The 17,898-nt window shown below is 45.6% G+C and overlaps 1 protein-coding gene across 1 annotated transcript; it reads left to right on the top strand.

The window, feature by feature from the left end:
- Positions 1-2,135: 2,135 nt before the first annotated feature.
- Positions 2,136-11,439, top strand: LOC102458862 (UDP-glucuronosyltransferase 2B31-like). The gene is made up of 3 exons (XM_075929279.1): positions 2,136-2,200; positions 4,616-5,512; positions 10,638-11,439. Exons 2-3 carry the CDS (start codon positions 4,768-4,770, stop codon positions 11,318-11,320), a joined length of 1,428 nt encoding a protein of 475 aa, XP_075785394.1. The 5' UTR covers positions 2,136-2,200; positions 4,616-4,767; the 3' UTR covers positions 11,321-11,439.
- The last annotated feature ends 6,459 nt before the right edge of the window (positions 11,440-17,898 follow it).

Below are 17,898 nucleotides of genomic sequence, written 5' to 3'. Positions count from 1 at the left end.
CTCTGGAGGGCAGGGGCGAGCCAGGCACAGAGTTCCAGGAACGTCTCTTTCCTCATGCGGAAGATTTGGAGCCACTGCTGGTCGTCCCACCATTCCATGGCCAGCCGGTCCCACCAGTCGGAACTGGTGTCCAGCCTCCAGAACCATCTCTCGACAGTGGGCTGTGGTTGCCACAGAGTAGCTGCTGCACCCAGGGAAAGGGACTCCAGATTGAGCCCGGGGTCAAGCTCATGCAGGAGCAGGATGGCAGTGTGCATCAAGTGCTGCACAAACCTTCCAGTCCTAGTGGTCCCTTCCAGTCCTACTATTCTATGATTCTGTATATTTCAGAGGAGGTTAGATAAATGTCTATCAGGGATGGTCTAGACAGTACTGGGTCCTGCCATGAGGGCAGGGGACTGGACTTGGAATAATTTTGTTAGTTATTAAAAAAAAAAAAAGCCTCATCCATCTCTTCTTCCTTGTTCCTGGTGTGTAATAGACCTTTACCATGATATCACCCTTGTCTTTCCCCCCTTTTAACCTTATCCAGGGGCTCCTCACAATTCTGTCTCAACCTCAGACCAGCAACTCACCGAGGCGCTCAGCATCTTGCAGGGTTGAGCCTTTAATGCTTCAGGAAATGGAACCTTATTATTGCCATCTCATGCTCACGGCAGATGACTTGGTTTCCCGTAGCTATTCCATTACAATAGCTCTTGTATGGGAAGAATGGACCGCGAGATTGAAAAAGGAAAGAATGAGGCAACCCATGCATATAAGCTGCAATGAAGTTTATTTTTAGTGTCTAAAACCAATGCAACTTTGCAAACCGTGGGAAATATGGCCCTGCAGGAGCTTAGAAGTTATTTTTTTCTCAAAGTGAAAAGGAATTCCATGTTTTCTTAAGTGAAGAGAAAATGGGTTAACCAGGAAAAAGCTGTGTTTTGTACCAGAGACTTCCAAATCCAGCCTGAAGTACGTTGTTGTCCCTCGAGGGCACACGGAAAAGCTCACAGCTCTTAGACCAACCCCCACCTTTCATCATATCTATTCTAGTTCTCATTCCTGTGTTATCAGATCTGAACCTCTCCTCCCATCTGGAATGTAGTTAGCGCCTGGGAGGGGGAGAGAGTGCCATTAGTCCCTTTGTACAGACGCAGGGCCACCTCAGATCCTGTCATTGATCTTGGCAAGTTCCTGACTTAGCTCTCTTTCACTTACCCTAGGAAAAGAGATCCATTTAATCGGGGGCTAATATACTTGCCTTCTACCATTTTCCTTTAGCTATGTGGCCTGATCCTGTGTCACATCCCCCAGCCCTTCTGAACACCATGGGGTTGGGCATCTTGGGCCATCAGGCAGCGTACCCATGACAGATCAACTACATAGCCATGTGTGGTGGCTTCCGGCCGGGTGTTGTATGGAGAACTGGAAAGGTTGTAGGGGCAGGGACCAGTCATGATGGTAAAGTGTCTGCCCAGTAGGCAGGAACACAGAGTTCCCATAACCCACCTAACTGTGAGGCATTCCCTCCCAACCACTGACTGTGCTCTTGGAAGAAATTTCCTACAAAGTTAGAGGATGGGGTGTTCTGATCTCTGACCATTTACGATAGGACAGCTCCTAGTTCTACCTCAGATGTGTCTGTCTTTTGAATGAACTCTTAGCTGTAAGCATTGGACTGCTGCCGAGGGCTGTCTGTAGATCTGTGAATGCTTTTGCTGCTGCCTCGGTCGGCTTTCCCATGTCAAGACCCTGGGCTTTGACGGGGTTTGCTCTGGTGGTGAAGGGGGGAATAAATCCTCTGTAATACCTTACTACACCCAGGAATGCTCGGTCTGGGAGCCACAGAGGACACACAGGCGGGCGTCAGTGGCTTGATCGGCACACCTGGAAACAACCCCTAGGCGGTTTTCTGTAATCAAACCTGTCATGCTTAGTGCTTGAAAAGCTGGCCGTCTTTTGGCTATTGGAGGTTTGCCAATTATGGTTTCTTGCACCATAATGGAAATCTCTAGATAATCTTTATTCTTTAGTAACTGGAGAATGGCACAGTAAGACGAGATTGCATGACATGATTCTCATGGAAGATCAGAATAACTGTTTACTGCATTTCTCTCTTCCTGTTAAACAGCTCTATTCAGGCTAAATGTATTTAAGCTCCTTTTACATGTGTCCGGTTCACAAGCGCTGCCAGAACTTCTAAGGGAAAGTTGAGGTGAGTAGCAATGGGACAGCATGGGCAGTTGGTTTATATGACATGTTGTGGTAGGAAACTGCATTTCCTCATGAAGAAAAACCAGTAATTAGAATATCCTGATAGATATCTAACCTATTAGGTAAGAGATTTTTGCAGGGGGGTTTTCTGCAGTTTTCTGTGGGGTGGTTCCATATTTTGTTTGTGTGGTGACATAAATGTATAATGACTTCTCATGGGAACCTCTTGTTGAGATGTTGATAGGCAAACCAAAGCCCCTACCTTGCAACTGCATTTTTGCTGGTAGGCTCCAAAGCTGGAACCTGCCTCACAGGAACCAGTTGCCTTCCGGAATATGTGTTTCCATCATCTCTTAGGGCTTGTTGACATGGGGAAATTCACCAGAATAGTTCCAAGTCTGGACAGTGCATTCTGGACTAAAAGTCACTTTATTCTGCAATGATTAAGGCACTTTGGGCTTGTTTAAGCTATGGAAAAGATCGATGATGCCGCAGTCGATCTTCCGCGGCTCGAATGAGCTGATCTAGTGAAGATATGCTAATTTTAACTGAGAGCGTGCTCCTGCTAGTGCCCGTAGTCCTGCTCCTCACAAGGCATAAGGGGAATCAATAGGAGCATTTGTTCCTGTGTGGATGGCCCCAGAATACGATTTAAGATACTTTGACTCCAGCTACATAATTAACATAGCTAGAGTTGTGTATCTTAACTTGACTTTCCTCTTGAATGTAGACTAGGCCTTTCTGAATGCACAGATTATTCTAAAAAATAGTGCCTCTTATTCAGGAACAGTGGGAGGTGTTCCAGAATAGCCACTGAATAATGATAAAATTAGTAAGTGGAAAATCAGGCCACGGCAGAAGTTATTGTTAAAAATTGCATTGAACTATTTGTGAGCCGCACTTGTCTACCTGATGAGTAACAATTGAAAAACTACCTGCTGTTTATAATATACTAAATATATAAGAACTAAATAAGAACTGTGAATTCTTATTTTGCTGGTAAATTATTTTGACGTGAGATATACTGGAATGTTCCAGGACACCGCCTTAATTTCTGTTACAGTCATGGGGTTGGAAAAACTTGTCAGTTTAAAAGATCTGGAAATAAAAAAGGCCCACATTTTCAAAACTAGGGATGTAAAGTTAGGCTTCTGCATTCACATTTAAGCATCTAAATAACTGGCCTGATTTTCAGAAGGGTTGGGAATCCACAGCATCTACTGGAGTCAGAGGAAGCTTCATAGGATAATTCTTTAAGTACCTAGGTGGCAAATATGGCATTGCAGTGCCTGTGTTTTAAATGCTGTCATATGTGAGTGACGAGCTATGCTGGGTGGGTATTGAGTGGTCAATATTCATAGGTGTTTATTGAGGCTGAGAAGGGCGAGACAGTCTGAGAAGGGCAACACAGTAAATAGCCTCTCTACTAGATGACTGGAGGAGCGTTAATATAACACCTATTTTTAAAAAGACTGCAGAAGCAATGTTGGCAGTCTGATGTTGGGCAAACTGGTAGGGTAGCGAAACACAGAATTATTACGCAGGTGTCACCATATCTTTAAATATAGGTTCGGGGGGGGGAGCAGGGAAGAGAAATATTCAGACCAAAAGAAAAACTTGTACTAAATTAAAGATACAGTTGCTAAAATAAGTAAGCTGGGGCTTGCTGATTGTGGGCAGGGGTGGCAAAGAGGGCTGTTCAAGCCCTAGATGGCATGACACACGGAGGAACTGGCCAGGGACTCTAGCTCTCAGCTCCACTCCTTATACCAGAGATCCTGTGCCCACCTTGCCCGGGAGCCCAGTAAGTCTCTCCTCCAGCCAGAGTAGCATAAATAAACAAATCCTCTCTATAGCCCCCAATCCTTTTTTTTAAGGACTCCGAGCCAGCTAGAAAAAGGATTTTAGTCCTTTAAAGATTCAGATGGACACCTAGTGGACTTCACAAAAGTGCAAATAAATAGTAGTTATGTTGCAGTTAAAAAAGCTAGGCTTCGAAGTCCAGGCCTGACAATATGCTCTCCAGTCACCCTACATGGGAAAATTAGGAGGAGCCATCTCATCATACTTAAAAATCAACCCGTTAAAAGCATTGTGAGACATTGCGTGCTTATTCTCATTGCCATAATGACTATTATGAAGTGGAACTACCCTGGTACTACCACAGATAAAGCAAAAGGATTATATTCACCCCTATGCACAGGGATCAACACAACGCTACTATGCCACTTAAGTCCCATTTGAAGCCATATTTTTGAACACTTGACTTAATGCTTAGGATTTCTTCTGGCCCCCTTTCTCCTCAACAGAAACTAATGATAAAAACAAGTGGGAAGAGAGAAGTTCAACAAGAGAGAAATGTTGTAACCCTTTTTGTCTTCTTAATCCCAAGTCCCAAACTGTACTTGTGTTGCAGGTGTATCTGTCACAACATAGGTTTTGAAAATCCACTCTTCTGGAGCCAGGTGTGTTTCCTGTAAAGTGTACTGGGCAAGTGGCTATTTCACATCACTGAGAATCCGTGACTGAGAGTGAGAAATCTATTTCTATCTAGGCACCCAACCGACCATGGCTTGCACCACAACCGGAACCCGTGTGTCAAAAAAGCACATCCAATTTCTAGCCCTTCAGCTCACTCTTCTAGGAACAGTCTTTTGTGGGAATGTGCTGATTTGGCCTACAGAGGGCAGCCACTGGTTAAATATTAAGATCATTATACAGGAACTGATACGCCGAGAGCACAATGTCACCGTCCTAGTGTCAAACGCTTCCCTCTTCATCACACCACATGGTGAGACAGCAGAGAAGTTTGAGGTGTACTTTGTGCCTTTCGGAAAAAACCACCTTGACTCCTTGATCAAAGACATAGTGAACTTGTGGCTGTATAATAAGCCAACAGCACTGACCTTCTGGAAGTTCTACAAGGAACTGGAAAAGGTGGTCAACAAAATGAATGAGGTAAATAGACATTCGTGTGATGGCGTGTTAGCCAGCCAGGATTTGATGGCTCGGCTGCAGAGGGGCAAGTATGATGTGCTTCTGTCTGATCCGGTGTGTCTCTGTGGAGACCTAATTGCTCTCAAGCTCAGAATTCCATTTGTGTACTCTCTGCGGTTCACACCAGCCTCGACTGTGGAGCGGCATTGTGGGAAGATGCCCGCTCCACCTTCGTACGTGCCTGCAGCCTTGTCTGAACTCACAGACAAGTTGTCGTTCCGCGAAAGAATAAAAAACATAGTGTCTTACCGCCTCCAGGACTACGTTTTTCAGAGTTATTGGGGAGAATGGGATTTGTACTACAGTGAAATTCTAGGTAAGCATTTAACTCTTTCAGTCCTATTCTCACTGTTATTGGAGAGTCTTGAATTCACATCCAAAAATCTATGTCGGAAGAATGTTAATGTTGCAAAGACAAATTCTCATTAGGAGGAGCCGGATTTAAACTTGCCCCATGCAACATCAGCCCAATTGCACTATGCAACGGCATGTTCCTCACTGAACTTTGATCCGCACCGCCTGGCTGAATAGAATTAAACTCTGTTATGTTCCAGATCAGTGCCTTAACAGAGGAGTACAGTCTTTATTATTATTAATTCATATTTGCATTACGGTAGTGCCTGGAAACTCTATGCATGGGCCAGGTTTACTGATCATTGCGCTGGGCACTTTGAGGAGTTAACAATGTAACCCTGCCTCATTCTATCACTCCTGGGCACTAAATGAGGTGGGACAAATAGCATGTGATCATGTAATTGAAGATTGTCATTCTGTATACTCACAATGGGATAGATGAGAGACCAGGGCTCTGTTCCTAATAGAGCCAGAAGTGAACTTGTGCCTCCTGTGGTCTACAGCCCTCCCATCTCCAAATGAGACTTGACTCCCTTCCAGCCAAGAGGCACCAGGGCGTAGATCAGCATTAATTCGGTGTGAGATGCAGACTTACTAGTGCCGGGTGTTTGCAAAGATGACCCTGGAACTGCTAGTTTTTAGCTCAGCGTTGCTCGTAGACTGAAGGATGTTGTGCTGGGAATGTGTAAGTGGGTTCAGTGATGTTCTGTGTCCTCTACAAGTGGCTGGTCTCCATGAGGGGCTAACCTCTACAGTTACTGCTGGCTCATTGAGGGAGTCACTGTTTTAGCTGAAGTGGAATTGGATGTTCTGGTTTCAAATCCAGCGCAGAAGCAAACAAGCCCATCATTTTCTAATTCCTTCTGTGCTTCTCATTGGATCTGGAGGAGAGCTCAGGCGTCTACCCATTGTGCTAGTGAGCTGTACATTCCTAGATTTTAAGTCAGACTCTGCCATCAGATCCCAAAGTGGGACCTCTCTCCACAGCTCGCTGGAAGTCCCTATACACAGCTGTCAAAAATAATAATAATATCTTAGAATATTAGAATGGGAAGGGACTTCAAGAGTCATCCAGTCCAGTTCCCTGCCCTCACGGCAGGATCAAGCACCATCTAGACCATCCCTTTTATTCACAAGGTTTGTTATTCTATTAAAGCTATAAGGTTGATTTGACATGATTTGTTCTTTACAAATCCATGCTCAGTGTTACTTATTACCTTATCTTCCAGATGTTTGCTGATGGATTCCTTAATTCTTTACTCCATTATCTTGCCTGGCACAGAAGTTAAGCTGACGGGTCTGTTGTTTCTTTGGTTGTCCTTACTTCCGTTTTTATAGATGGGCACTAGCTTTGCCCTTTTCTGGTCTTCTGGAATGTCTCTCGACTTCTATGACTTTTCCAGACACCTTCTCAATCAGCTCCTTGTGTTTTCTAAGATGCATTTCATCAGACCCTTGTGACTTGAAGACAACTAACTTTTTAAAAAGTGATTTTTAACTTGTTCTCTTACTATTTTAACTCCCAAACCTACTAGGTTTTCAGTGGCATGAACTCTGTTAGGCATCCAGTTGCTACCAACCTGCTTGGTGAAAACCAAGATAAAGAAATCTTTAGGGACCTTTGCCATTTCCACATTCTCTGTTACTGAAATGAAGAACAGTCCTACCGTGTGATTGGTCTTCCTTTTGTATATCTAATATATTTGTAGAATGTTGTCTTGTTACCTTTTATGTCTCTAGCTAGATGGAGCTCATTTTGTGCCTTAGCCTTTCTCATTATGTCCCTACATACTTGTGTTCTTTGTTTATATTCACCTGCATCCTGATGGGGGGGAGGAGGAGGCAGCACTCCAGCGGCCTCTCTGTAGCCTGCAAGATGTCTGGAGAGGGGCAAAGTTCTGGGAGCTGCCCCCCTCCTCCCATTGGTCCCTCCCACGTCCTACAGGCTCTCGGTTTTGGGGAGGAGGGCTCTGTACCCAAGCTGGTGGCAGGCAGGATGGCGGAACCCCAGCGCTGCTGGCCACGCGCTTTGTGGTGCAGCTGCCCCCGGTTTCCACTCTCAGTATGGTGTCCCTCCCCTCTGTGCCCCTCCCTGTCGCAACGCTCCACTCTGTGCCCCCTCCCTTTCCATGTTGTCCAACGCAGCCCCATTTCTGTGTGTCCCACTGTCTAGGCACAACCAACCCCTGACCTTGGTGTACAGTAGGGTCAGAGGAAGGTGCCTGCCAAATTTGGCAGTCCTAGGTCTTACTGTTTAGGAGGAGTACTTGAACAAACTGGCTCACAGACAGATGGACGTGTGTGTGTGTGTGTGTGTGTGTGTGTGTGTGTGTGTGTGTGTGTGTGTGTGTGTGTGTTAGAGCGAGAGAGAGACATTAAACACTGTTTGTGGGACAAAACAGAATTTTTTGCAGGTTAGGTAACTACTATGAGGTAACACAAGCACCTGGAAAGAGATAATCCTAAACAGAGATGTTAATGTCTGGGGGGAGGTACGGTCCCTTGTTTATCCCCTGAGAAGGGTGGGCTGCAGGGGAGGCTGGTGGTTCTCCCAACATTGCCAGGAGTCCCCTCTACCATCTAAGATGCCTGCTGGAGACATCTAAGACCGAGCGGGACAAGGATTGGGCCCAGACATGAGGCTGCTTCAGCTGTGAGAGAGGTTTACATCAACTGCTTAGGGTAAGAATTTGCCTGTAGCAAGTTTCTTAGTGGAGTAGGATTAGCTGGCATCTTTTATTTTAATGTAGCCACTTCCTTTAATTTGTCTGTTTTGACTTGCAACCTCTTTAAATCTGGCCCTCTTTTGCCTATTAGAAGATGCCATTGATGGTTTTCCAACTCATATTACAGATCTGTAGATAAAATTTATTCTTTTGTAACTTGTGCATGACACAGTGAGAATTGATTGAACAGAATCATTCTCACAGAAGATCGGGATAATTCTTTACCGCCCTCGCTGTATCTGTTAAAGAGCTCTACTCAAGGTAGGTGTATTTAAGCTCCTTGTATTTGTCTCCAGCACACAGGTGCTGCCAGACCTTCAAAGGGAAAGGTGAGGTGAGTAGTAAAGGGACAGCATGTGCAATTGGTTATATAAAATGTTTGGAAGGAAACTGTAGTTACATTTTTTTTCTTCACAAGAAACTAGTTTAAATATATATCTGGATGTTCTGTTAGGTAAAAGATTTTTGCATGTGTTTTTTCTGTGGGGCACTTCCACATTTTGACTCTGTGGTTATATAATTTTTATATGAACTTCTCACTGGAACAACATCTTGAGATGTTGATAGGCAAACCAAAGCCCTGACCTTACAACTGCTTTTGTGCTGGTGGGCTCCAAAGCAGGAATCTGCCTAAGTGGAACCAGTTGCAGGACTGGAATCCGAGAAACCTGCCTTCTGGTGCATGTGTTTGTCATCTCTTATGGCTTGTTTACATGGGGAAATTGACCAGAATAGTGCCCGGTCTGGGCAGTGTATTCTAAACTAAAAATCACATTGCTCTGGAATTATCAGGGCGCTTTGTGTGTGCGCTGTACTAGAATAAAGTGACACTTATTCGAGAACAGCGTGTCCACAGTGGGAGGTATTCTAGACCAGCCACTGCAGAATGGTAAAATTAGTAAGTGAAAAATCAGGCACTAGCAGAAGAGTTAATCTTACAGAGCAGATGAATTGCACTGGACTATTCAAGTGAGCCCCAAATGCCTACTTAGTAACAATTGAAAAACTACCTGTTTATAAATATTAAGCATGAATAATTATTATGATGACGATGAATTATTTTGATTTGGAATATACTGGGCTGTTCCAGGACCCCGCCTTCATTTCTTTTACACTCATGTGGTTGGGAAAACTTGTCGGTTTAAAAAGTCTGACTATGAAAGGTCCAAATTTTAAAAATTGGGGCCATAAAGTTGGGTTTCTACATTCACAGTTAGGCGTCTAAATAACTGGCCTGATTTTTCAGAAGAGCTGGGAATCCACAATTTCTATTAGTCAGAGGATAATGATTGAGGTACTTAGGTAGGAAATTTGGAGTAGACCTTGCAGTGCCTGTGTTTCCAATGTTGCCCTGTACGAATGACAAGCTATGCTGGATGGGTATTGAGTGACCAATATTCACAGGTGTTTATTGAGGCTGAGAAGAGCGAGACCGTCAGAAAATATTTTAAATAGCCTCCATACTAGATAACGGGAGTGGAGTTAAGGTAACACCGATTTGTTAAGAAGACCACAGAAGCTGTGTTGGCAATTCCCTGCCAGGAAGCCTAACTTTACTACTGGGCAAACTGGCAGGGTGTAGTAAAAACCAGAATTCTGACACAGGCAGATGAACACAAGTGAGTGCCAGCACATCTATTTTTTAAAAAAGGGAAAAAGGAGAAATATTTAGACCAAAGGAAAAACCCGTGCTAAACATAAGGCAAGGCTGCTATAGTAAGTAACATAAGGCCTGTTGATGTTGTAGGGTGAGGGGTCATGGCAATAGGGGGGCAGGTGCTCCCTATGCAGAGGGAGCAACAAAAGGTTTATGTGCCACTTAAGGCTCATATGAAGCCCTGTTTTTGAAGACTTCACTGAAGTGTAGGTTTTCCTCTGGCCCTCTTTCTCCTCCATTGAAATTAATGATGATAAAACAAGTGCAAAGAGATGAGTTTAGCAAGAAATGTTGTAACACTTTCTGTCTTATTAATGCAGAGACATAAACTGCACTTGTGTTCCACATGCATCCGTCACAACATAGGTTTGGAAAAACGAGGAGTCCTGTGGCATCTTAAGGAAGTAGCGCTTTATTTGGGTCTGAGTCTTCCTGGGCTAAGACCTACTTCATCAGAAACATCTCTTCTGGAAAAGGTGTGTGTGTTGTTAGGAGTACCGTACAAGTGGCTATTCCACGTCACTGAGAGAGACTGAGAGCCGTTGACTGACCGTGAGAAATAGATTCCTATCTAGGCAACCAGCCAACCATGGCTTCCACCACAACCAGAATCCGTGTGTCAAAGAAGCACATCCAATTTCTAGCCCTCCAGCTCACTCTGCTAGGAACAGTCTTCTGTGGGAATGTGCTGATTTGGCCTACAGAGGGCAGCCACTGGTTAAATATTAAGATCATTATACAGGAGCTGATACGCCGAGAGCACAATGTCACCGTCCTAGTGTCAAACGCTTCCCTCTTCATGACATCGCATGATGAGACAGCAGAGAAGTTTGAGGTGTACTTTGTGCCTTTCGGAAAAAACCACCTTGACTCCTTGATCAAAGACATAGTGAACTTGTGGCTGTATAATAAGCCAACAGCACTGACCTTCTGGAAGTTCTACAAGGAACTGGAAAAGGTGGTCAACAAAATGAATGAGGTAAATAGACATTCGTGTGATGGCGTGTTAGCCAGCCAGGATTTGATGGCTCGGCTGCAGAGGGGCAAGTATGATGTGGTTCTGTCTGATCCGGTGTGTCTCTGTGGAGACCTAATTGCTCTCAAGCTCAGAATTCCATTTGTGTACTCTCTGCGGTTCACACCAGCCTCGACAATGGAGCGGCATTGTGGGAAGATGCCCGCTCCACCTTCGTACGTGCCTGCAGCCTTGTCTGAACTCACAGACAAGTTGTCGTTCCGCGAAAGAATAAAAAACATAGTGTCTTACCGCCTACAGGACTACGTTTTTCAGAGGTACTGGGGAGAATGGGATTTGTATTACAGTGAAATTCTAGGTAAGCATTTAACTCTTTCAGTCCTATTCTCACTGTTAGAGAGTCTTAAATGAAATCCCATCCAAAAATCTATGTCAGAAGAATGTTAATGTTGCAAAGGGAAACTCTCGTTAGGAGGAGCCAGACTTAAACTTTCCCCATGCAACATCAGCCCAATCGCACTGTGCAACAGCATGTTCCTAACTGAGCCTTGCACTGCACCACGTGGCTAAATAGAATTAATCTCTCTTATGTTCCAGGTCAATGCCTTAAGAGAGGAGTACAGTCTTAATTATTAATTCTTATTTGCATTACGATAGTGCCTGGAAACTCTATGCATGGGCCAGGTTCACTGATCATTGCACTGGGCTCTTTGAGGAGTTAACAATCCCTGGGTATAGGGAGGCCCCACACCTTCAGAATAAGCAATGCTCTCGATTCTATCTTTATGCTTCTGCTTTGGTACAGGCAGGGAGGTTACCATTCTGATCTGATCTGAGTGAGGAATCCCCAGAGGGGCCAAAAACAAATGGTTATACTATGCCCTGTCCAGGTGGGCCTTTGGGTCCTTATGGATTCTCTACTTCCCACTCCCATGGGTAGGCACGGGGGAGATGGGATTCACCACCATAAGGGCTGGGTGTCAAAGCTATCCTATTCTTCAGTACTGGCCTTCTAATTCCTTTAATTTAGTTCCATTCATTAACAGTCCAAATATCTGGTTAGGTTTAGTGAAATGGACACAGAGCTGGACAGATCCTTCAAACTATTTAGGATCACTTGATTAGCTTGGCTGATGTCTAGGCCTTTACGGACACTGGATATTACTGCATCTACCAGCCTGGATTTTATACAATTTCTGGGCTATGACATAAGTGTTGCTGACAGAGTTTCCAGGCACAAACCAATCTGCGATGGTATCTGCTAAGCCCTTCGTTGCCTAATCAGGCACTTGCCAATTTGATTAGCCAGTCTAGCACACAGCTGGTCTATACCAGTGTGGAACATCACCAAGGTAAGGAGCAGTGACAGTTGTCCTGGTTCTGGGACAGGGGTCTGTTCAGGGCATGATGCACAATCAGGAGGTTTTATTTTGTACTTAAAGACCTGGTTGATGATATCCAAATGAGGGCAATTTAGCAATGGCCAATGTTTAACAAATGACAGCCATGCCTCAGGGGTTACCTTTGTCTGGGCTTTAAGTGGTAAGCCCCAGTGGGAGTCAGTAGGTCCAACTTCAGTGGCCTGATGTCAGTGTTTAGCTTCTTTCCCACAATATTCCATACAAACTTTAACTCAGAGGACTGTGTATTCTTTGTCCTCGTAGTGTTCATGTTGTTACAATAAGCAAAATAATTCTGTGTGAATGAGGGGCGGCCCAAGGCCGTGTATTCCCCATTGCTATTAGCGTGTATTTGTTCTATGTATGTGACTTGATGAAGGAGATTACATTGACTAGAGTCACTGTTTCTCTTATAGGACCAAGCATGGTTCACAGATGTTTAACTGTTAACTCATGCAATTCTATAATTCTTGAGGCCTTTTAAGGCATCAGGCACCAATGAGTAGCAGGGCAAGTAGCTGTTATTGCAATGGTGAGGTTACTAGTTTCCTCATTGTTGTGGGCATCTTTACTTTAATATGCTGATGTTTCACTTGCCCGTGTTGTTTCTTATAGATTTCTTATTCTCTCTGGCCAAACCACTTTTATGGTTGGTGTGCAAATTTGCAGAAGCTAAATATTTCATATGTGTAGCCATTAAAGCAAAACCAATCCGGTGGGGAAGAGGGCTGGTACCCCACTCCCATCCTTCTGTTCACGTGATGCACTCCTTGCTTCCTTCCAGTTCCTTTTTTGTTCACCTGTGGAGACATTGTTAACATTCTCCTAACCTAAACAATTACCAAACTATTATCCTTTCACTGAATTTTAAAGTTGCCAATTGACTAAGTTTAGAGTTGCCAATTGATTGGGCCCAATTATTAATTTTGTTGGTTTAAATTAATGCTTCTGCTTTACTCAGAGTATCCTTTCATTAAAAAACAATTTTCTATACACAACATTTGCAATACGTATTACAATTAAGACACACAAGACAAACTTGGACAGAACACAAACTTATTATGTCATGACACAGAACCATGGGTGGTGGTGGTGGTTGTTTCTTCAGCTGGCACCAGCGCTTTCTGATGATCTGAAAGACAAGAAAACATTTCTATCCCCGTCGGGGTGGCCGCCCATTATAACTTAAAATACTGCCTAAGATCTGCTAGGGGAACCGGTTACAGCTAGTTCCTTACCACTTCCGTGGGCGAGTGAGCTGCAACTTTCCGAGAACAAGGGTGCTTCATCAGTACTCGTCACCTTCCACTCCCTTGAATTACCTCAGAGTTGCTAGCCCTCCCCAACAATGGCGTGCCTCAGTTTCCCTCTTGTACCACAGATCAGGCTTAATGTGTGAAGCTATAATGCTTTTCCTTAGCACAGGGTGTTGGTTGGCCAGTTACTGTTCCAGCAAGCAAAAAGCTTTTATTTTCCTGAAAAGAATCATATGTACAATGTTACAGGCTTACTTATGAGAGACAGTGGGTTTCACACCTCTTCAGAACAGACAGGCAGTTTGCACCCACTCACCCACTCCCTGTCCGTTCAGTGGCTTATAGGAAACTAAATCTACACACTCCAAAGAAGGGGTCTGCTGGGTCTAGAATGTCAGACCTTCTCATCAGCTCATGAAATAAAGGGAGTTGTCACTCCCTCTCATATCCGCTCGGTCTCGAGGTTCGGCTGACTCCCCTTGCGTTCAGAACTCCCTTGTGAGAAAGCTCTGGTGTGGCTGGAATCAGCTTACTTCTCAGAGACCTGGGCAGCGGCATTCACACTCCACTCATTACATTCACACTCAGCATGCTTTTCACACAGAAATGTTCCCACTTTTAGTTGCATCTCTCTTTATGGACCTCGTCCATATTTGGGGCGGCAAACAACACTGTTCCCCCCAAGGGCGGCAAACAACACGTTTCCCCCTAGAACCACAGCAGTTCCCAGCACTGCATAAACTTAGGCCTACTCGGGGGTAACAAAACAACCTCCCCGGAACCATTTTGCGTCTGACCTTGTTGCAGATTCAAGAAGTTTGGATGGTGAGAGCCCACTAGAAGCAGACGACCCCACAGGCAGTCCTCCTCCACACCCCAGTAGAGATTTCAAAAGGTCTCTTACCTCTCATTTGGCGCCCTGGGAGTGAAGGGGGACAGTCCGCAGCCGCTGTCGCTGTCTTCAATCGGGCGTTGCCATCCGAGTCACGGCACCAAATTGTGGAAGAAAACATTGTCCTCACTCTGAGTTTGTGAGCAACAAGTAGCCAGAGGCAGTTTTATTACAAGCTGCAGCAAGGGAAAAACTGGTTCGGACTGGGGGGGGCGGGAGAAGGGGAGTGGGGGATCCTCCCCTCTCCAAGGCAGATCCTCCAATACAAGCAATTATGAAGCAGTTTATATACTGTCTATTGGATATAATAACAATTAGTCTCCTTCCCATTACAAACACCAATGGCTAACAGTTATTTAGTTCCACCCAGATGCTCCTTATCCCAAGGTCCCTGCCAGAGTCAGCGTTCTATCCTTATCTCCGTATGGAGGCGAGAGGCGAAGGCAGCGTCTAATTACAGATCTCGCGTTGTCAGGCCACAGACTTAGCCTGACTCTTGCTCTCTTGTTAACAAGACCAAGATGGCTGCACACAAATTCCCTTATTCCCTTTTCCTGCCTCCACAGCTATTACTTAGCCAGTATGGGTAAGGAATGGTGTCCCCAACCTCTGTTTGTTAGAGGGTGGAGATGGATGGCAGGAGAGAGATCGCTTGATCATTACCTGTTCAATTCACTCCCTCTGGGGCACCTGGCATTGGCCACTGTCGGCAGACAGGATACTGGGCTAGATGGACCTTTGGTCTGACCTAGTCTGGCCGTTCTGATGTTCTTATGACTATTATAATATGAAATATGTCATAATGAGGGTAAAACCGAGCAGGAGGCAAACAATTCTCCCCAAGAAGGTCAATCATATATTTAATTAATGCATTTTTTGTAATGAGCATCATCAGATTAGAAGCACCTCTTCTCTATTGGCGGTGGAAGCATAACGGGGCATACAAATATTTAGCATACCTGACATGGAAATACCTTGTAATACTGGCTACAAAAGTGCATCCACATGCCTGTTCTCTCTTTTAGGTCACACTGAAAATAGAAAGTGGGCAGCCTTATGTCCCGTAAATGTAAAAACTTGTTCGTCTTACTCATTGGCTAAACAAGAAATAGGGCTGAGTGGATTTGTAGGTGTGGAATGTTTTGATTTGGAAGGCAGTTCTGTAAAAAAAAATTCTACATTTGTAAGTTGCGCTTTCATGATAAAGACATTTCACTACAGGTTTTGCAGGAGGTGAATTGAGAAAATTACTATTTTATTTATTAGAAACCAGTTGTGAATGTAAGGGTGCAGAGCTCTCTGCTGTTCCTCCCCAGCATGGCAGGTTGGCCGCACCAGTAAGGAAAATTCGAGCATCTCAGCAGGTACACTGAAATCCAGCATGGCTGTGTGATCAAAGCCCATACTGACATCACAGGCTAATTAAACCCAAGCCTCTCGTCTCGAAACAAATGGTGCTTTCCTACATTGCTTCTGGAAATACGCCTAGGGGAATCTGTGATTGCGTTTCACATTGGACCTTTGTTCCAAATTGTCAGTGGAGCTATTCTGCCTCGTAGCCATGATAGTTTCCTTAAATATTCATTGACATGACAAGTGAATGGTTTGAAATGTGAACTGTGCCTTGAACTCCCTCTGATTCCAGCCACTTGCTGAGGCTCTCAGCATCTTGCAGGGTTGAGCCCTTAATGCTTCAGGAAAATGAACCTTTATTGGCATCTCGTGATCACGGCAGATGACTTGGCTTCCCGTAGCTATTCCGTTACAATAGCTGTCTGCTCTTGTATGGGAAGAAAGGACCGAGAGATTGAGAAAGGAAGGAATGAGGCAACCCATGCATATAAGCTGCAATGATGTTTATTTTTAGCATCTGAAAACAGTAACTCCTGTATCTGTACGGCCTGAGCCTGTCCTATATCCTTCCACTTTTCTCAACACTATGGGGGTAGCCGACTTGGGTGATCAGGCAAAGCACCCACGACAGACCAGCTACACAGCCTTGGGTGTGGTGTCTTCTGGCCGGGTGCAGCGTGGTAAACTGGAAAGTCTGCACCCATGCAGTCTTCTCTTTGTTCCCCTGTATCTCCTGGAGGGGTGCATCATCAGTCACGAGGCTATATTGTCAGCCCTGTAGGCAGGAACGCGGTGTTCCCATAACCCGCCAAACCACGAGGCATTCCCTCCCAACCACTGACGGTCTCTGCTCTCTTGGGAGATGTTTCCTACTAAGTTAGAGGACAGGGTGTCCTGATCTCTGACCGTTTGTGATAGCACAGCTCCCAGTCCTACCTCGGATGTGTCTGTCTAGAGAACGAAACCCCGGCCTGCAGCCTGCGGGGGTGGGCAGCCCCTGGCCCACAGCTGCTCAGGGGGAGGGGGCTTGTTTGGGGCAGTGTCCACCCTGTCCTGCATCCTGATGGGGATGGGGGGCAGAGCTCTGTAGGCAGGCCCTGCCCTCCAGCAGCCCCACTGCAGCCTACGGGTTGTCTGGGGAAGTGCCTCCTCAAGCTACCTATCTCCAGAGGCCCCCCGTAGCTTACAAGCTGTCTTGGGGTGGGGAGGCTCTGGGGACTGCTCCTGGCCTTCAGCACCACCTGCAGCCTGCAGAATGTCTGGGGAGGGGCCAGGTCCCTTCTCCAACGGGTCCCTCCTGTGTCCTGCAGGCTCTGCCCAGGCGGGGCCAAGCTCTCGGTCTGAACCCAATCTGGTTGCAGGCAGGATGGTGGAACCCCAGCGCTGCTGGCCACTCGCTTTGTGCTGTAGCTGCCCCGGTTGCCACTCTCAGTATGGTGTCCCTCCCCTCTGTGCCCCTCCCTGTTGCAACACTCCACTCTCTGCCCCCTCCCTTTCCATGTTGTCCAACGCAGCCCCATTTCCACACTTCCCACTTTCTAGGCACAACCACGCCCAGACCTTGGTGTACAGTAGGGTAAGAGGAAGCTGCCTGCCAAATTTGGTGGTCCTAGACGTGTGGGGGGGGGGGAGAGGGACGGAGGAAGGAAGGGGGAGAAGAGGAGGAGGAGAGAGAGAGAGGAGGGAGAGGGATGGAGAGAGGAAAGGAAAGAGGTGGGGGGGGGGGAGGGAGAGAAAAAAAAAAGCACCTGGAAAGAGACATGTTTACATCTGGGAGAGATGTCTAAACAGAGATGTTTAAGTCTGGGGGGAGGTAAGGTCCCTGCTTAGTCCCTGAGAGGGGTAGGCTGCAGGGGAGGCTGGCGGTTCTCCCAACTTTGCCAGGAGTCCCCTCTACCATCTAAGATGCCTGCTGGAAACATTTAAAAGTGAGCGGGGCAAGGATTGTGAAAGCATGAGGCTGCTTCAGCTATGAGAGAGGTTTACATCAACTGCTTAGGGTAAGAATTTGCCTGTAGCAAGTTTCTTAGTGGAGTAGGATTAGCTGGCATCTTTTATTTTAATGTAGCCACTTCCTTTAATTTATCT

The sequence above is a fragment of the Pelodiscus sinensis genome, chromosome 5 (genome assembly GCF_049634645.1).
Source record: "Pelodiscus sinensis isolate JC-2024 chromosome 5, ASM4963464v1, whole genome shotgun sequence".
In the NCBI taxonomy this organism is placed as follows: domain Eukaryota; kingdom Metazoa; phylum Chordata; order Testudines; family Trionychidae; genus Pelodiscus; species Pelodiscus sinensis.
The sequence above is the reverse complement of the archived record's forward strand: the minus strand, read 5'-3'. Positions and strand labels throughout refer to the sequence as shown.